Source organism: Diorhabda carinulata, chromosome 6 (genome assembly GCF_026250575.1).
Source record: "Diorhabda carinulata isolate Delta chromosome 6, icDioCari1.1, whole genome shotgun sequence".
NCBI lineage: Eukaryota > Metazoa > Arthropoda > Insecta > Coleoptera > Chrysomelidae > Diorhabda > Diorhabda carinulata.
This window is the reverse complement of record NC_079465.1, coordinates 7,723,566-7,745,669: the sequence shown is the minus strand read 5'-3', so window position 1 is coordinate 7,745,669 and position 22,104 is coordinate 7,723,566. Positions and strand designations below refer to the sequence as shown.

The 22,104-nt window shown below is 29.8% G+C and overlaps 1 protein-coding gene across 8 annotated transcripts in view; it reads left to right on the top strand.

Moving 5' to 3' along the window:
• LOC130894914 (ephrin type-B receptor 1-B) overlaps nucleotides 1-22,104 on the top strand; it is a 774,934-nt gene that overhangs the window by 689,632 nt on the left and 63,198 nt on the right. For all 8 annotated transcript variants that reach the window (XM_057801952.1, XM_057801950.1, XM_057801951.1 and 5 more), the window contains exon 4: nucleotides 20,426-20,606. In XM_057801952.1, the coding sequence (XP_057657935.1) occupies nucleotides 20,426-20,606 (181 nt within the window). The remainder of the gene's footprint in view (nucleotides 1-20,425; nucleotides 20,607-22,104) is intronic.

Below are 22,104 nucleotides of genomic sequence, written 5' to 3'. Positions count from 1 at the left end.
AAAATCAAATAACTTATTAATTAGAATTGCACGGCAAATAACTATATTAAAGTCCATGAAATAAAAAGTTCAAGATTATGCATTCTGTTTATTTTGTACTAGACTCATTGTCTATATTGTGAATATAAGATAGAATGCTAGTTTGAATGAAGCTGCATCTAGTTTGTGTATATTTGAAATTATTTCAAAAAAATTATGTCCTCCATATCCAACTTTGGCAATGAAAATCTATTACTTTGAGGTGCTCCTTTCGTTTACCTATTCAATATACCAAGCCGATTATTGATGAAAAAAAAATCGAGAAGAAAACACGATTTTTTGCACAAATAGATGTTCAATCTCATCTTCATATCCGAATTTTAAATTCGATAACCCAAACGCAATCAAGCTACAACGCTTCTTAAATGAGGTGCGTACAAATATATAGATTGCATTTCGTGCCAACCTTTTCATTTTTACATCAGCAGCGGGTTTTTGAGGGAGTAGATTCGCATCAAACAAACGAAAATTTGGAAAAATACTGTCCAATAAATTAACATTTACTTTCACGTCATACTTAGAAAATTGAAGGAATTAATCAGATCGAAAATAAAAAGTTACTATTACTTTGACGTATGTCTAAATATCTTACTAGCTCACTTTCATACATAACTACTATTGGTATTCTTTCAATTAGATGGTTCCACATCATTTTCAATGTAAATTTTTGAAATAGATATGAAATAGATAAATCCAGTCAGAGATGGTATTTATGATTAAGGTTATTACTAGTTAAATTTAATTGAAGGCAAACAAGCTAACAAATTATTAAAAAATTTGAAAACCTACAAGTAATTCTTATCAGGAAAAGAATTTTTTTTTCTTTATAAAGTCCCATTTGCCTAGTCTCTCCAGAGGTTAATATACTGTACATAATGCAATGTTACACTTTTCTTCTTAGACAGATTTTAGGTTAGTTTCTATTGTTTATACTTTTTTGAAAGAAAATGTTTTGTATAAATAAGGTTTTGATATAGTTTACTTACAAATTAATTTGTGCATGGACGGGGAAGACGTCCGTATTAAAGACGTTTTGTTGTTCCATTTTGAAAACAACAAAGTTCAAGATCACTTTTTGAAACCCGATTTCCTATTATTATTAATATTACTAATAATAGGGAGGCCTTGTTGGTCATAATTGCCTAGGTATTACATTAGCAGTCCCCTTTGTCTCCCAAGACTGGGGCTCTCAAGATTTATTTGAAGAATCCAGTGCCGTTGATGTTGAAAAAATACTAACAGTTGCAAAAGATGTGTATCGTATATTCCTGCCTTATTGTACGATAACCGACTTTCGAATGTCTAGCAAAGTATTTCCGCTCCAATCTGAAGGGCTTTGCCTTGTCTGCAGCCATAGGACTAGAGTTGTGTCTCTTTGCTTTATCCCTTTCCTTTATTTTTTGTCAGCGATATTATTTTCCCAATGTTCCGTTTTTTTTCTTGTTTTTTTTTCAGTTGTTTGTATCTTGCGTGCTTCGAATCTTGGATCTGTCTAATGTTCACAGTGCTCTAAAATCTTTTGTATTATTTATTTGTCTTTTTTACAATTTTTAACAATGATTTATATAATACCGATCTAACTAATTTATGAAGTGTATATTTCTAATTATAAGAATGTTAAATACGTTAGTTCAATTTGTCTTACAAAAGAAAGTCGTTAATCTTTTTAAAGTACATCGATCACGAAGTTTACGAAATAAATGGTTTTGACGTTCAGAGTCAAATTTATTGTTGTGTTCTCCCCAAAGTAACCCAAGTAAAATAACTAATAAGGAAACTGCTAAAAATCTCAAATCATTCAATTTAGAATTAAATTATTTCTTAGAGGAAGTATAATCTTTCAATCTTAGTCGATTGTTGACTTTATTTAACTAGAGTTGACATTTTTTAGTGTCATGTTTTACTATCGATAACACAGTCCAACAAATATATCATTGGTTTTGATTTTTAAACTGTAAATTTTAAGACATAGAATACGAAATAGAACTCAGATTTTCAATTCTTGAATTTTAGACCTTATATTCTCGTGAATAAACGATCGCGAGATTAGTTCGATTTATCAATAATATATTTTTTTCAAGGAAAATATTTGTAACGTTTCGATCCATAAAATATAATCTGAATTGAAAAATTTGATAATTATATCACTCAATAGACTATCTTCGATATGAACATTAAGATCAAATCTGTTCTAACCAAAAACAGTTTCTATCTTCAATTTCTAAAAATTTTTCCTTTTCATATATATGACTCTATTCCAACTTTTCCAATGGAATGCTGTTTATATCTTTCTTCAATAGTTCGTAGTTTTCAATACAGATTTATTTTTAGATCGTATAGATGCCTTCTAAATCTATTATCTATATATTGAGATGTTTGCCTTATATAAACATTACTACATTATCTTTTTTGATGTTATAGAATTTAGTTTATTTAAATATTGAACTTTTATGAATAGAAATATTGATGTTATAATTATTACTTTCAATTCAGAAAAAGATTGAAGTATTCATTAGAAAATTTACATAAATTATATTGTAGTAGCTATAAAATAATTTCTCCTGTTCTTCACTATAGCGACCAAAGTTATATAGATTTATCTAGATGGCTATAATGTACTTTCGTGCTAATAATACAACCAAGGATATCAAAATTGGAAACCATGGTTTCTATAAATTCTTCGAGATTTTTTTCTTTATGATACCCAAGAAAAGTTTGTGCTACTTGAACAAACATCAGATTAAGTCTTGAATTTAGAATTTTGCTTCATTTGAGGACTATGCTCATAATTTACTTGACAAGTATCCAAAATAATTTCTTGATTCGCCTTAATTTTGCATGCAAAAGCGGTAGTAATAGTTTTTTTCATAAATTTCGTTGATTACCTTCTGTTTTTCTTGAATTATAATATCTCCTGGAGGTCAATTTCTTTCTTTATTTTGTCCCAAGGTATCAAGATATAAAAATCAATATCCAGGTAAGCTGTCTAGGGAGGAAGTTGCCCTGTTTTCAATCAAAATTTATCGTAATCCTCCAAATGTAAACCAACATATCCAAGTTAAGATGTTCTCACAAAGATTTTTCGCTTTTTTGTAAAACATACTCACCATATACATAACAAAAAATATCGGAATGATGTTTATATGTTGTAATTCAATATTTCGATACTATAATTTAAAACGACGATAATTTACACAAAAGTATAACATATCCGTTAATTCATTACTCTAAAAATTCAATAAGACCAAGGATCAATGGTCCTAACTTAAATCAGTGAGTATGGAGCAAATATGGAACATAAAAAAGTTGACTTAGGTATATTTACAGTTATATATTTGGCTATTAAGAGCTCTATTTGGAGTAAAATTTTACTATTCTGATCGTTAAAGATTTTTTTAACAGATTGAAAAAATCTGGTACCATTTCTTTGATTAACATTTTTAAAATCAGTTGTTGGATTTCATTTTGCTAAGATTAAAAAAACTATTGACTCACTAGAGGTATAATTGCTACTAGTTGATAGCTCGACATCGTTGTGATTTTTCCATTCTGTTATGCAATATACTAATAATTATATAGTTCGATAAAACTCAAAATTGGAATCTCAGTCCAAAACTCACCTGGGTAGTCAAATAAGAAATATTCTGATCCTAATACATTTTATGATGTTTGGAACGAATCATATCGTTCTATGAAAGCAACTGGTAGATGAAAAGTAGCTTTTAGGTTAGAATTGGATGTTATAAGATTAACAGACATGACCATGATTCTAATCTTAATAAGATCAGATTATTTTAAAAAATTCTAAATTCTATAAAAAACAGTTCTTTTGTTTTCGAAATGAAAATTTTCATTTAAGTTAGTTAAAACACAAATCTATTTCATTCAATAAATTATGCAAAAATTGTTATTTTGCATGTCTCAGTTGAGAAATATTTACGAGTTAACCCTTTTAAATTGTTGGAAGATGCGCTGATGTATCATATAGAAAATGTATAAAAATGAAATTCAGAAACTTGTTATATATCACGACAAACAGTGTTTGAAGCATCAATAGTCGGAAAATAGGCAATAAAAACGTTCTCAAATCGAATTTCAGAGCAATATCTTCAGAAAATATTTGCGATTGAAAATCGTAACAGTCGATTTGAATTCATTAAAAACAGTTATAAAAAGATTGTGCGTTCGGTATCAGATTTTGATTTTCCGTTTTGTTAAATAAAACTCTATTATGTCAATTTTTCAATATCAATTATCAATTAGTAATTAGTTTGTCAATGCTCATAGACTTTAGTCAAATAATGTACTTTTACTTGTATTAAAATTATCTTTGCATGTAGAACATAATATCGGGTCATACAAAAAGTATTTTTCAATTCGTACATACAGTGTGTGTAATCCAAATGCACTGTTTCGATTACTATACATATCTATGAAAAATTCAGAAAATGTTCAAAATTATAAATTAACGTTCTTAAACGTGAAAAGATACTTTCATTCCCTATTTACATTTTTCATCGTTTTCAAGTTTATTGCAACAATTAAGAGAGAATAGAATATAATCATATGCTCACAGGAATTCGCTATAATATACTCAGATTTTTAGTAAGTAGTTATTAGAAATGATTCACATGGTTTATACCTGTCATTTGACTTTTGATAGGGGGAATATGAAAAGTAGCAGTCCATGTACGTGTATGGTATCAGTATTCTGATCAGCAAAATTCCACCGGTATTTCCAATGATATCATGTTACTAAAGTTAGCAGAGCAATATGAGCAGACAAAAAAAACAATAAGCCGAACGTTAAGTTCTAATTAAATACTAATTAAGTGCCATATTAAGAAATTTTCAGTTTTGAGAAATTGGCTGTTCTACTTTAGAAAAAAGTTGCCAGAGCAATGTAAGTTTAATGTGTAAAATCAGTAGATAATTGGAGCAAAATGCATAATTATATGCTAGTTGAATGTTCCTTTGTTCATTGATTTATAAAACATTTTTGTAAAAAAATATTTCCTATTCTTGCATGAAATTGGCAACTTTCACGCCTGTTGCCAAAGAGTAAAAAGGCTTCACAAAAAGACGTCGCAAAAAAAATTATTTTTTCCGAGTTTTATTAGCAGAATACTATAATTGGCGAAGAATTATTGACTAGTGTGGTCTCATTAAGGCCTGTATAATTAAGTGCTCGACTAATGCTAATTAAATGCTGCAGAATAGATGAATTTTTCGGAGACGTCATTTAATTAGCATTAGTCTAGCACTTAATTATACAGGCCCTAATGAGGCCACATAGTGTTCTACCGAGAAAACTCTGAAAAAGTCATTTTTTTCGTGACGATATGTTTTTGTGAAGCTTTTTTGCACATTTACTTACATTGCTCTGCTAATTTTTTTCTAAAGTTAGCTGAACATTCAATATCTCAAAAACTTACACAGTGGAACGTTTCCTAATTTGGCACTTACTTAGCACTTAATTTTCCGCTTATTGTTTTTTGTCTGCTCATATTGCTTTAGTGACATGGTCTCATCCTAATCCCACAAATCTCTTATCATCTTTAATATTTGATGTAATTATAGCTTTTAAAGGAAACACAGAAATCTAAAATGCCACCTATGAAACGTGCATCAAGTTGATTAAATTGAACTACTAGTTCTCGATATACCATCACTAACACCATCTACTCTAAAAACTCATGTTGTAGAAAATTTATTGGTCGAGCAAAAAAAATGTTTACCTTTAAAAAATTGTTAATGTTTTGTTTATATTGAAAAGAAGAAATAATAATTAAATAACAAATTAGTTGGTTATGGCAAAATGTCTTACATATTTACAGTAACCTTCTTTTTGTTTACTAGTGTATTCATTAACTGTTTAATTGTCTTTGAATCATTCCAATCACAATGGAAAGATGTCATTGTGTATGATATAAGTCTACGTGGAAAACAGTTACCAACCACGGAATAAAGGAAAGTCCAACTTACAGATGGACTCGCTAACAAAAATTTTAAAGTAATTTTGAAAGTGGAGTTAGTAAATATTGTATGGTGTCATAAATATAAATTTCCTTTTGCAAAATATCTGATTTAATTCAAATCCAGCTGATATTATCAGCTTACTTGTTCTCACTTGGTTATGGTGAGTCAAATGGAATGGCAAACTGAGACATTATATTCTTAACTTAAAATTTACTTGTTAATGCAAAAGTGAAATAAACAATATTGTTTTGTATTGAATACTATCTATAATTATAAATTGTATATCAAAATACCAGAATTTTGCTTGTTGTGTGGAAGGGATAGAGAAGGAGAGACCTTAGTGTAGTAAATACTTTTTAGTCAATAAGCTGAACGGAGCTATTTCTGTAAAACAAAGGTTGGTGCAACATTGGTAAGGGGGCGGTAAATATCTTAATTCATCTGATAGAATTACATGGATGAGTTTAAATTAACTGGAATTGCATGCAAAAGAAATGCTAGAATATTTGAATAAATCAAATTTGTAGTAGTACGAATAAAAAATGATGAAGGGGCAAGGTTACTTTCAAATTAAACTATTTAAAAAATCTAATGTCAGCAATATGATTACTGTTACCATCGAACTCGTAGTTGAGAATCTAGGCGAAGATACCACTGATGTATTTGATGATACACACGATTAGCATGAAGCTCATGTTAATTTTCTAAGATATCAATTCTTGAATGCTCAGAATTATTTCGAATATAAATCGAATTCGCCTACACCCTTTCCCTTTAGACCCGCAAAGGTATTGAAAAATCGGAGTTACTCTCTACAATTGTTATATTTTATGTTAGCAATCGTATATAAGTTTTAACGTAGGTGAAAGCTTTGTTGGTTATTTTTGGGATTTGCAAGGTTTTCGATTTAGAAAATTGCATAAGTTTAATCCATTTATGTTTTCATTGTTCGAAGAAAAATTATATATATTATAAAATAAAACAATCATAAAATATCCCTAAATATCGAAAGATATTCCTTCATTATTATAATATTTATGATAATGGTTGTAAAAGTTAAAAAGTGTAACAATTGAGAGTAAGAATTTTTAGTGCTATTGTTTTTGAATAAAATGTTAGTTTTTGTCATAAATAAATTGAATTAATCATTGATTTACAAGTTTGAATAAAATTAAACAAACAGAAAAGACTAATAGAGCTGTATGCTTCAACATATTATATTAAATTATAGTTTACTGGAAGGCGTGACGGAAAGTTGACAAAATCCACACAATCTATTTTTGATATGTAATTAAAATTAGCGTCACCTGCAGACCGTGAAGTAATTTTAGAATTACAGAAACTGTTTGTAATTATATAATTTTCATACTCATTTTCCACGCATTTTATAAACATCAACATTCATCAATCTTATAACACGTGACTAAAAAGTAATTATTAAAAAATAATGCCCTTCGTCCAATTATTTTCCAAAATTGACCTACGCATCCGGTTTTAAAATACTGTTAGTTCATTAGACATATCAACTAAATAATTATCTGTGTCATTACGTGAAAATAATTAGAAAATTTGTTCAATTTCAACATGCACTCTTATTACCTTCTTTAATTGCTTTCTCGTGAGGTACTGTTTTTCTTAAATGAAAAACAGCTGTAGCGAAGGAGTTGACAACGTCGCTTGAATGATTATATGTTAGTCGAAAAAATTAAAAAAAAAATCTCCCGAGATAAATGTTACCACCAACAGACCAAATCAAATCGAATCAGTGGCGTACTGCAAATCACCGAAAATAGAAAAAAGAGATAATGTTAATACTGTAACAAATTTATTTGGCAACATAATTGTTTGTCATCCATTGAAATCTTTTTATTGTGAAATTTAATCGCAGAAATTATTTTGTATTGATATTACTGTGTCCAAATACACTGCCAGGTATAAAATTTGAGTTAATGGTAACTTGGAAATAATCCAATTTGTTTTTTTTTTCAATTTATCTTGTATATTATTTACTAGCTTTATATGATGATTTCGTCGTGATTATTAAACTAATTTCTGTTTTTTCGTTAAGAATATTTAAAAAATGAGTAAAAAATTTGAAAACGACATTACTATTAGTTTTTAATAATTATCAAAAAAATCCGCTATTGAGTAAAGTTCAAATTCAGTATCAAAGATACATACTATGTATTGAAGTAGAAATTATCCAAAAATTGTTATAATGTGTGAAAATATATCTGAATAGTGAATGAACATTGTTAAGTGTGGGCTCTTACACCACTGCTCCAAATCTCACAGTTTATGGTTCATTTATTCTTTAGGTATTTTTTACAACCATTTTTTAATAATTTTAACGTTACCACATTCTTATATGACCAACATTCCTTGGAATTTATGTACTTAAATGTTCACAATATATTTTTTTAAATTTATCATCATCAACTTTTATCATTTAATTTATTATTATAATTTTATTTCTTAGGTAAAGTTTGGTTTTAATAATATTTTATTAAATTTTTTCAGATAAGACTAAAGATAGTTTCATACTAAAAATTTACCTATTTTATAATCACGTCCCTAATAAGATTCGATCTTATTATAAATATTATAGATTGCTAAATGCCAAGTAAAACATTCTATTCTATATTTAAATTTAATTAATTGAATTACACAGTATCATTAAATATTTTATCAATTCTTTATTGAATCATAGGTTGTTATCAAAAGCGAGAAACTATACGAAACTTTAAACCAATAGATTGATTGAAAGTTAATGAAAATTTATTAAAAAAAGTTCCACATAAACAGAAGAACAACAAACTAACTGAGTAAGTAAAATGAAGTGTGCTAAAAATGCCTTTCGCTCAAATGCTACCAGAGACTTTCTCAAAAACTAGGTTCAGGAAATAATAGTACAGCTAAATATGTTTGCTTTCTAATTTCAAGAGTTTTGAAAAACCGAATTTTCACGATAGTTTTCTTTCGAATAATCTACAAGAAGTAAAAAATGTGAGCATAAGGGAGTAGACAGTAAGGAAGCAACATACCTTCCTTACTGTCTACTTATTGGACCGTCGCTTGTTTGTGAACATCGCATTTGCAAGGTTTTTTTTCTAATCTGTAGGTTGTGTGACCACACTTTCCAAAATTTTTTAAAGAAATTAATTGCAAATAGTTTTTAGTTATCGTTGCTTTATTTGATTTCCAACCAATTTAAACGAACACTTTAAGAAGATATCAATTATTACTAGATTAAATAAATTAAAAGATTGGCTTTAGACCAAACCATTTTAGGCAAGAGACCCCTTTTCCTAACTGAACTGATATCTCAGACCCCCGTAATTATTTTACAATTAATTAAAAAATTCTATCTCTATTTTCTATTGATTTCTATTGATACAAAATACTTCAATATCGACCACTTTGGGAATCTCTGCTTTAGACTATTCCTAACCAGTTATACTGATAACAGAAAATATTCTCAATGTATTTAAAATACTGTGCTACTTTTTTAAAAAAAGTTTTTCACGTTTAAGTATTTAATCAAACTCTTTTAACTCAGAATATCATTTTCTATAGAATTCACATGATACCCAAAATTCATCTCAACTCCTTTTTTTGTAACATTAACTGAAATTGTATCTTGCATGAATCTCACAGTCATGACTTAATTAACTGACATATCTCATTTGTTTCATTTCCCTGGTCACTAAAAAACCCATTAAAAACAAGAAAAAAATGTGCTAATTCCACTGATATACATGTTTCGCCGGTTTTTCACTTCTCTTTCGGCAGATACTAAAAAAGGGGCAACCAATATTCTTGAAACTAATGAATACGTTACAATAAAAAAAGTACAGTTCACAAAACCTTTCTGCAGTTCATTATCTTTTATAAAAACTGTAAGGAAAAAAAGTCACTTTGTTTCCTTTTACGGCTCTGTTGGTGCTTCATTTTTCATTTCCTACTATACCGGGAAATGTTAATAAGAAGGTGATCATAAGCACAAAAATGAATAAAATTATGTACCAAGGTGATCAAATTATAACGGACAGTAGTCAGATCAATGCATTTTCAAGTTTAGCTGAAGAAATAATTGTTTATAGAGCTTATAAGTATATATTATTTATAAAAGTATATCATTAGCTTATTATAAACATTTTTTTTATGAAAAGCGGCTCATTTTTGTATAAAAAAACTATGAATTAATACAAATCTATAGAACTATTGTTTATATTTTGTGCTGTCGTTTGGTGGTGATCAATTTCATAACCATAGGCCGTTTAGTAAGCATCCACAAGTTCCCCATGGAATCATAACAGAGTAAAACTTCGATGAGGCTTAAATATTTATCACATCCCACGAAAACCAGTCTTCGAGTTAATGAAGTATCTAGTCCTAACTGGATGTTTAACTTTTTCTACAAAGCAGTTTCAATGGAACTGCTTACCAAAGCACCATCGGACGAATAAATTTATATCGACCATAATTTGGAACGTTGAATCGTCGAAGTACATACTTAACTTCAGTCTGCAATAATTATATTTCTGTGTTGTTTGGTTTGGTATATAACACACATGAAGTAGTTATTGGTTTGAAATGAACTAACTATTAAAAAACGCCAGACATGAATCTTCGTTCTAGGTTGATTATTATTTCAATATTCACAGACTTGTTAATATTTTCTCTTTCATAAAAAATTTGGGTGCTCATTTTGAAGATTAGAATCTTAGCTTCAAGTTTATACAAAAACATTCTCAGGATGATGTATCCTTTTTCTTACAATTTTGAAAATGCATTGAAAGTTCAAAATGTCCCGTTTCTACGTAAATATGTCTTTAAATATCCAAGAGTAAGTTTATTTAAAAATTTTTAATTGTATTTGAGAAAGCACGTTACACAGAATCGATGGCGAGTCACATTGTATTCAGATATTTTGTTTGAGAGAACGAAAGCTTCTCTTCTTGTTTTTTTCTCATGAGTAATCTTGCCGAGTTCGTACTGCATTACTGTCCCGAAATTGTGGAGAGAAGAATCTGAAATGCAAAATGCAATTAGAACATGCTATACCAAACTGATTATCTGATTGAATCAGAATATTTTCGAGAGCCCATTTTACGGCGAAAATTTATAGGCTACGAAAAAAAACCTCATGTACAGAATTTTGTTTTCTTAATTTTTTTCCCGACAATGTTTTCGAAATCCTCATGAATCTTGATTTATTCGCGATTCAAAATGTTTTTCAGAACTTGAAGGCATATTACGGTGAAAATTTTGAGGAAAAAATGCCTAGGAACCAATTTAAGGAGAATTTTGTGCTCTACAGTTTCGGCTCCGGAACTTTTTTTCCAAATTCTACGTAGTTTTCGAGTTATTCGCTATTTTTGAATGCATAAACCTATTTTGAGGCAAAACTTTTTTTGTAGAGAATTTTGTACTCTACATTTTTTGTTGCGTCAGTTTTTTTCGAATTCCTCATAGTTTTCGAGTTATCACTTCTCCACATTTTTTAGAATATCCATGCCCGTAATTTTGTCAAGAGCTGCTAAACTTATTCAGTATACTAAAACCTCCTAGAATCTAGAAAATCAAAACCTCCCAATTTAATTTAATATAAAACAATTATAATATATAGGATGTCAATGTCTCAGTTACTGATTCATGATGTTATTAGTTTTTATTGAGGGGTTATGGTGTTTAGTAGAGCTGACTAGTGGTTTTCCCCAGGGAATAATGGTCCCAAGAATGCCAAACCAAATTTTCACTTCCTGGGAATAATGTATCTGTTTTTCGTTTAAAAGTCGTAGAGTAAGATAAAACGTACATTTATTGGTAGGCAAATAGTTTGAAAAATGTCCCTGTGCTCAACATTTTAGAAGATGTCCCCATTTCATTTATTTCCGTAAGACATTCCCATTTGGCGTGTACCACTCTGCGAAGTGATGCGAAAGGTTCCAAAATAAAAGTGGTAAATTACAAATCTACATGTATATTTACTCGCAAATAAGTAAACGACTAATTAACACATTCATTTCCGACCTAGATTATTTTTATTGCAATTTTAACTAATAATAAAATGAACTAATTGCAGTGTTAATTTATCCCATTCTGTAAATAGTGAAATTAAATCCTTTTATTTAACAAGTATGTGTATTATACATTATTGACAGTAATTTGTCAGGAGGGAATGTTGATAAATTTAGTTGACAAATTTGTACGAGTCAACATTTATCGGTTTCTTCAAAGAATTTACAGCGGATTTTTGTGGTATTTTTAATAACCCACATAATTCCTACAGTAATAAATTTTATGTTGATGAGAAACGGAGTAGTAACATTTTTCGTAATTTCGAATGTTTATTCGTTTGTAAATAAGATCAACATAGCAATAAACTGATAATAATTAGGTGAAGCTTTCGGAAAAATATTATTAAAATAACATCTTTAAATTATAATTTTGTATTCGAAATAAAAAGGGAATTATTGAAAAAAATTAAAGGAACGTCGGCGTCGACTACTTAGTGAAATTGATTATATTTTATTAAATAATGAATAAAAACTCTTCAAACTGTTACGTGATTGTGAACAACGTCACAAACCGATAAACAAAACTTGTATTTTAGAGAGAGAGAGAGAGAGAGAGAGAGAGAGAAATGCTTTATTGTCAAAAAATTGTTACAATTTGTAGACAGAAGCTTGTAAAAACTAAAAAACAAATATAAAAATAACTAAATAAATATACAATTAAATAAAATTACAATATACAGAATAAAACCACAATGAGTAACAAAATTGGTAATTGTAATAGATAATAATTAGTATATAAGTCCATAGCAACAATTCAACCAGTATGCAGCATGTCCGCAATTAAATATTATTATTAGAATAGAAGACACTTTTCAGTATATATGCCCTCGAATTATTGCGGAATGCGGCAAAAGATGATATCGATTTGATCTCAATTGGCAAGTGATTGTGCATTTTTTCTGTATTGTAAAATTGAGCCTTAACCTAATTCTGAACATGGAGTAGGTAGGTAAAGATCGTGCTCGGCCCTCTCAAGGGGATAGCCATACAACGATCTTTCTGAAATTGAAGAACCGTGCTTACGAATTAGGCAAACGGATTCAAAGATGAATGAAGAAGAATGAAGAGCCAGAATTTTTAATATTTTAAATAAGTCCCTGCAGTGAGCCCTGCTATTTAGTCGGAGTAAATATCTAACAGCTCTCTTTCGTAGTTTGAATATTCGCTCAAATTGAGTCGCACCACACGTATCCCAGAAGGGAAGGGCATATCAAATATAAATTAAGAACTGTGTTTATTCGAGAGACCCTTTGATTGCACCACCAGAAATCATTTTATTATTTAAATCATCTCAACTTTCTATCATAATTTCACTAAATTTCATTTCTTCGGAGAACATGCTTTAAGTTGTTTGCTCTCTGAAGCAATGGCAACCATTTCATTTCCAAATATTTCGAGCAGTCTTCGACGTATACCCTATTTTGATATAGATCGATTTCGATTCTAATAAGTAGGATTAGATTTTACTGGGAATTCAGGAGTTTATTATAATTCATAACGAGGTTTTAGTATAAAGAATTCATATTTAGTTTTCTATCTTCTGTGAATTTATTTCCCATTATAATATATTGAGAGCCATTCTTTTTCGTCTGCTTTATTTCAGTTTGAATTCATTAAAGAATATATCACTAGTCGTCTTCTACGAAATCTTAATAATCCAAGTATTATTTACTGCATGCAAATATTCTGACGACTCTCGTTTTTTTTTTGTATTCAATTTCGAAGAAATTGTGGAACTGCTGTGATTGCAGTCTTCTGAGCTTATAACACATATTATTATCTACCTCTAAATAACCTTGTTAGTTATTGCTGTGCATAATTATATTAAAATTGTTACTAATTTGTCATTTTGAAACATTTATTTTTAATTTGAAACTGCCGGTCTCAAATTTGATTAGAAAATTGCATAAAAATACGTTTTTGCGTAATTATGCAAATCAGCTTTGAGATTTTGATAATTTTTTTTCAAAAGTTGTCATTATCAGAGTATAATTGAAATCTTGAGCTGTTTGTAGAAAAGAAACAATTTTCGTATCCATATTCTATTGTTTTTAAGTCAAAATACGAGCCGTGAGTAAAAGGAAATATACATATGAATTTCTTCAATTTCTTACTTCTTATATTTTTAATATGGTTTTATTAATAAATTATTTTGATTATAGGTCTTCTTTAATTGAAAATGAATAGATGAAATTATAATAAACAAATACTATAATCAATTAAGGAACCAAACAAAATGTAAACATCGAAATGTTTCTTTATGTACAAGGACTTTCACAACAACTGGTAAATTATTTGAATAAATATACATATACATCATAATATATCATAAGAACTGAATACTCAAAGTATATATAGAGATTAAGTACCTTGTAATGACTGTGACGCTGTTTATATCGGATAGACATCTCAAAATTTAGAAAATAGATTGAAAAGTTATCAGTACGATAAAAATTAAAACTGCATTAACAATTACATATCAAAAAGGCATACATTCCATTATAAAAATTAAAAAAATGTTGAAACAGAGTCCAATACAAGAAAAAGAGATTTTTAGAAATGGTTCACATACACAGAATCAGAACTGTTATCAATATTCTATCAATTCCAATAATTTAACCGAATGTTGCTACTTATTATAAGATATAACAACTTAGAATAAAAGATTTTTATTTTGATATTCATGTTGTATTGATTACTACAATTACTAAAATTGTCAGTGTCAAATTATATTTTGTTACTGCAATATGTTGAAATGTCAAGTTTTTTTCTGTTTTTAAACAAAGTTTCAATTGGAGGAGACCTAAAATCAAGATAATTTATTCACAAAACCATATAAATGTTTCCAAAGAAATATTTTAAACTCCACTTCATTCTAGACATAGAATTTATTTATAATATTATACACAGTAATTAATTCGCGGATAGAAATGGGTTACTAAAATATTCAAAATTTCAAAAATCTACTTAGAAAATTCATAATTCAAAATATACCGACACTTATTATTCTAACATGAAGTAAATATTATCATAATTTTATTATAAACACTTGGACTCGGCATCTTTGACAAGGAAAAAATGCAGTGTTGACATTATATTTAAACAAGATAGACCAAGGTTAAATGTTTCTATTTCTGATTACATCGTTTCTTTGACTTTGCGTTGTTGTTTGGTTGTGAGTGAATTCGCAATCTGACCACACAATTTTCATTTGAATTTAGAGGTACACCTCAATTCCTTTCCAAACTTGAAAAACTTACTTAAAATGAATATAACTTTGTCTCTAATATCATATTTTAATTAAAACAGTTCACTTCGGGCACAATATTATTAATTGAAATAAACACTATACTGCACACTTAAAAATGAGTCTCTTGCAAAAATACGTACTTATGAGGCTTAAGGTCGATTGACATGATGCAATATAACGTGCAACCCAATGAAAGTCGCAATATTTCTTGATCAAAAGCATTCGCAAATGAAGTTCAGCTGATTGTTTCATGCAAGATCTCGCACTTACAACATTATCGGTTTGGTGCCATTTTTTTGCGTGCATGCTGCAATTTTAAGGAGAAATCTAGTTACTTTTGGCTTAACAACCAACCAAATGTCAGTGTTAGATCAGCTGACTTTCGTAAAACTAATCATTTCGACCTTGTGGTAAATTTAACCTTATGTCGATTTTGTTTTTGCTCATATTTGTTAACAAGGTCTAAATAATTAGTTTTACGAAAGTCAGCTGATCTGAGACTGACATTTGGCTGGTTATTGAACCAATACTACAAAATTCTCCAATAATATTAAAGGGCCAATTCAATTTATTCAATTAATGTATAGTAAGAAAACAATTCTCAAACAATCATCATATTGTATCATCTTTTGACAAATGTCATTTTAATCTAGCATGATTCTAATTGTCTTACTGCTTTTTTTTTGTGTCAATGCGTTCACCTGACTTCCTACAGATATTCAATAAACAAATAAAAAGGATTAAATGACAAACACGTCATTTAAGTTATGCACCTGACTGCACATTTATTCTCATTTCCTGTTCCTTTGGAGCAAGACGCAAAAGCATTTTGTGCTTATTCGAGGGTAATTTGCGACAAACACACAAGTGTTACAATTTAGAAACTTGGATATCGTGATTTTAGCACCACCTGGTCGTTTTCCCATTTCTTGTGCTGTTCCGGTTCCACGAGAAGCAAAGACGTATCAAAAGACGTTATTTAAGGATTCGAAAGTTAAACCAAATGTAAATTTATTATCATTAGTATATTTTTTCACTTCTTAAGACCCTACTATCAATTTTATTCATAGATTTAAAAAGTGAACCAATTCCTCAAGTTTTACTGTTTTCCACAACTTTTGATCAATTTTCTGATATGACACAGGAGAAGCAGATTGATGGAGATATTAGATTCTGTTTCGGAAGAATCAACTGTTACGAAAAGTATTATCGAATAGACATCAACTTTTCATAGCGAGAGTTAACTATGCCGGCTGTGGTTTACTACGTGCAAACATCTGCTCTATTTGTCTCCTGTTTTATTTATTGTTGTAGTTTCTATTAATGACCAAGGATTCAGTTCGTTAATTAGTGTTAATAATTAATTCAACTGTCTAATAATTGAGACTCTAAGATGCAACTTTTCCGTGAGAGAGAGAGTTGTAGTGAACCGCTCCCTAATATATTCCAAAATATAGAAGGGAATAGAAAAGAAAGGTTGCTGCACAATTCATAAAAGGAGTTCTGAATTAATGAACGTATAGGAAGAATACGTATGATTGCGAATTCGTTACTACAAAGGACATTACACTAACAGTAAAATTGGTATAAGAAGTATTTCTATCCTATCGACTGCGCCACAAATGTTTGTTGAATTTCAAACTTTTCAAACAAAAACTACATTTACGAGATATTACAAATTCTGGCTTTGTCTTCGAAGTTATAGAACGTCTTTGAGTGGCTACAATAGAGCAATTTTGAACTGGAAAAAGTTTCATTAATTCACTTTCTTTTCTTTCACAAGAAATCAGTAGGAATGTTGGAATAAATAGTTAGATTTCAATATGCATCTTGGTAATCGAATCTTCTATTTTAAGGATATATAGCCACAACAAAAAATTAAATAAGAAAAACCATTACAGCCAATGAACTTTTTTCCACAGTCAGAACTAAAGAATGTAGGAGAAACGGAGGAACCATTACAGCCAATGAACATGTAGGAGACATTACTAATCCTTTTATTTGTTCAGGCTCATGTAAGCATTTTTTTATAGAAACTTTCTTTGTATTCGTTTAGTTTAAGTGAAGTATTCTTTTGGAGTGCTTGTGAGTATTTCTATATATTATACGCTAACGCAAAAAACCAACGCGCTCCAAAATAAAGATGCAGAATTTTATTGATCAATAATTTCTTGTTAAATTTCATATATATCTAGGTACTAGGTATGTTAACTTAAATTTTGACTTCACTTAATAAGCAGTAAGAGTCGACTCTTACTTTTCTACAACTGAAAAACGTTTAATTTAAATAAATCCGTATGTGAACTCATTAATTCTGATACCTTAATTTACTTTTTTTTTAATTAGTAACTATAACATTAGTATTAATTACTATTAAAAAAACTTAGCGGTGTATATAATTCATTAATCATTTCTTGGGAATAATTATTTATTGTTATCCCGGAAGCAGTTGACGTTCGACGTTCTGTAATTTGAACATTAAATTGTAGATGATAGATGTTAAATAATACCGATATAGTAATATAATTACATTTATTGTCATCGGATGTAAAGGCATTATTAACGTCAAATATTTTGGTTAAACAATGAGTAATATACTATTAATATTTGGAATATCATTTTATCGAATCCTGTACACTGTTAAAATTCAAATATATATCTAAACATCAACTTAACATAATATTCTGATGATAAATAAGTCTATCGTCTGTCATAGGAAGCGTAACATTCTTTAGAAATTTCTAGATGTGTTAATTGATGACAGGTAGAAGAGAGAAGATTCTAGAATATTTAAATTGAATATAATTAATTAACTTTTTGATATAGTACCGAAAACAGTCACGTACGTGTTTCTATGTAAGTAGTGTTCTGTTTTTAAGACTCATGACTTTTTGTCTCCCATTGTTCTACCGCTTTCAATAGTTCCTTCTTCTCCTTCTTCCGTTTCTTGGCATTTTTGTTTGCAAATCTTCTGCTTTGTTTCTTCCGCCTTTGTTAATACCAATGTTTCACATCCAAATGTCATGAGTACTATGAAAAATCTAATTTTTGATTCTCTATACATCTCTTTTGATCTTCTTAAGCTACTTAATGAAGTATGTTACAGCCTTTCGCTATTATTTGTTTTATTTTCGCTTCTTCAATAAAGTTATTTGATAATATGAATCCCAAGTATTGAAACACACAAACTTTTTCTACTTTACATTTTCTGCTACCTTTTATTCGTTTTTACCAACTTTCGGGTGTAACACCACCTACTTAGTTTTTTCTTCTTTCCTCTTCTATGTGCTCCATTTACTGCCCAGTTCTTATTAATAGAGGTAAGGTAGAATATGTACTGGATTGGAGAACACTGTCCATAAAAGGTCTGTCCGTTTGATCACACTATGAACACTAAATTTTCCTTATAAGATTTTGTCGCTAGCAATTCTTCTGTCTAATCAAACGCTATCTTGAATATTTTCATAATTTTCTTTGGTTTTCTTAGTGTCTTCAAAGCATTTTACCGTTTGCTTGTATTTTTTATGTTATAGCTATTCTTAAAATTCATAACTTAATTTCAGTCTTTCATTACGTTCATAACTTTCACTCGTTATTATTTCAAAGTTCCATTATTCCTCTTCGTTATTCCTCCGCTATTTTATTTTGGTACTCGCTTAACTCATTTCTTACATCGCTTAACATAATTTTGTATTACTGATTATAAATTAAGAAAAAAAGTGAATAAACATTGTAATAAAGTAAATACCACGAATTTTGCTAGAACTTTATTATACGAGTAAACTAATCATTAAGAGGAGAAAGGAACAAAACTTATAGATCATCTCATGAAACATTGCAGTTTTATACTCGCATATTCGAAGTAATAATTACAGGAAATTGGGCGAAAAGATAATAAATTTGAGGATATCTCTCAATAAAATTAAGCAGTTGGTTTTGAACAGGGACAACAACAATGCTTCTCCTATAGATGATGATGACCACCAGATTCTCCTTCTTTCTAAAACCAATCGAACCAAACAATATTTTTGTTTAAAATGTTCTACTCTACTACCCGGTATCTCCGCCTTTCATTGAATATATTCTGGGAATAGTCACTGTTCTCCTGCGCGTCATGTTGCAAGGCTTTATTGGTAATTATAACGTTAAGACTGTATGACAACATCTTATCATCACTTAGGGTAGAGAAGGAATAATATAAATGGCTTTTCCTTATATTAAGGTGCTGATAATGGATGGAATTTATATGTTGTGGGGTTTGTCCTTATAGATAGATCGAATTTCACCTTAAATTAAGTTTATTGTCAGTTGTAAATCTTCTTTATGTACGAGAACGGTTCGAGAATGAAACAGCAAATTAATCATGTTCTTTAACGTAGAGATTGATATGACTATTGATCTACAGGTGAAAATATGCGTAATCATTGAATTATTCTCGAGTAAAGTACCATACTTTTCCAAAATTATTAAATAATTGAAACGAGTTTCACCACAATATTAATTTCTGCCAAGAATAATAGTACGAGGATGGTCCCAGAAGTATCTGCCTGACCTAGAGATGGAAGTAGTTACTTGAAAAATACCATTGTATTAGAAAGAACACAAACTATACAGTATATGATTTAGTTTGAATACGTCACGTTGTTTAGTAGCCGAATTTTTATGCGGTTTCATAAATTAATGAAGAAAAGTTTTAATTGCTAACTTATGCACCTTATTCGACAGATTTAGCCCCCTCGGATTATTTTCTGGTTTGGTGGTCAAAGATTTTCTAAGAAGAAACTTATTGAACATCGCTGGGAAAAGTGTATAGAACTAAAACATCGAAAAATTAATATATTTTTTTCTAAAGTTTTTGTGTTTTCTTTATTGGATTATGTCCTTCTGAAGCCATTCTCGTCTCTATAAACAAACAAAGTTATTATATCTCTTTACTATAACTCAATTTGTTATAATTTATCAATTATAAAGCAGATTTCGGCATTATGTGAAGTAATGTTATAGATAATTGAAGAAATTATTTTTAATGCGTTATAAAGAACTGATAATAATATAATCACATTTTTTGTTTCAGTGGGTAGAGGAATCTTTTACGAATTTTCAAAAAGGCATCAATTGGAGATCATATGTCGTATGCGATGTGGCTTACAACAACGTTAACAACTGGTTGTGGACGCCGTTTATAGACAGGAATGTGTCTAACCGAATGTACATTGAAATTAAATTCACTATAAGGGATTGCAGTCTTTTTCCTGGTAAGTATAAAATCAATATTTACTAGAATAATTGTTTTTTGTTGTAGTTGTTTACATTTTGATCGCAATTCTCCATTTATTTCAATTAGAACATATGAACAATGATAATACTTGATATACATCGTAAATGTATTTAAATTTCAAACTCTACTAAAATTGCAATAACGCGTACCACAATACCACCCTACAGTATCTCACTTAACATATCGATTAATTAAGTTCTGAGTCTAGTATATTAGTTTTTCGATCAAGTTTCGCTTTATAATACATTACGGACGAAATTCTCTCGATATATCGGCGGTTGCGGTGTTATAAAAAACAGACACCAGTGACCGGCGCACCATCAACAGTGGACGACCTCGCCTTTACAAGAAATACTTGTGACACCAGCATTTATTTGGGAGCGTGACATCTTTTTGCATTGTGGGTACGAGTAGATAAAGAACTGACCACACTTGATTGTCAAGGAATTATCAATCAGCCTTATAGATATAGCGCTTGGAGCTCTCCATATGTTATGATAGCCACGTCTGACCGGCTAGTCGCTGCTAACCATCCCATCTCGTCGCCAGCTTGTTGTCACTTAGAGCAAATAGTAGGAGAACGAATGAGAGGAATCCTATGGATAGATCGACGTCTGCAGTGATCTTAAGGATCAGCGTTCAACAGTGCGTTTTCTAATGTTGAAATTGCAACTCAGGTAACCCGTGACACCAGTATTCCTGAGAATGACGTCCAAACGAGTTGGAAGAGAGTTGGCCACACTTCAGTCCCAAGAAGTTGCATCCAGTTTGGGGTAGGTCCACTGGTACTAGCCATGCCTGAGAATGGAGTCATGCTGTGCGTTGTTTACATATAAGTATAGTGTCAATTCGAGGCTAGTCGCTGCTAATCATTCCATCTTTGTAACCAAATTACGAAGATTTCGACTGAGATTGAAGACTTTCTTATCAAGATAGTACGATGTAGAGCATATGCTTTTTCGTGATTTTCTACTTAAATCGGTTCAATACTGTACAAATAATCGATGAACAAGTTGTTTACTTCCAAATATACAGAGGCGGGCTTTAGAAGGCTCTCTCCGGGTCGAGTTCCTCTTAGTTTCAGCCGTTATGATTCAGGTAGCGATTAAACAGATTATATTCATGGTTACATATTGATAAAATTTAATTTTGTCTGATCACATTTTCAATCATTGTTTATTTTGTTCCGTTGCGAGAAAATTTGGCTCCCATTTGAAATGAAGCTTTTTAATGCTTAAACGCTCATGTAAAAAAGTGTAAACACTTCAATATGACGTTTTCGTGATGTCTATTATCTATCTGAATCAAATTAGGTGTTTTCAGCTCCTCTGTTTTATGTTTTAACTACTCCTTTTGAGTAATCTGCTCATTGAGCATCATTTGAGCTTATATGTTTAAACTGCGTATATTTGATAATTTAGATAAAAAAATTAAGATCGTTGGATAGCACTACTTCAAAGTAAACATATGATAAT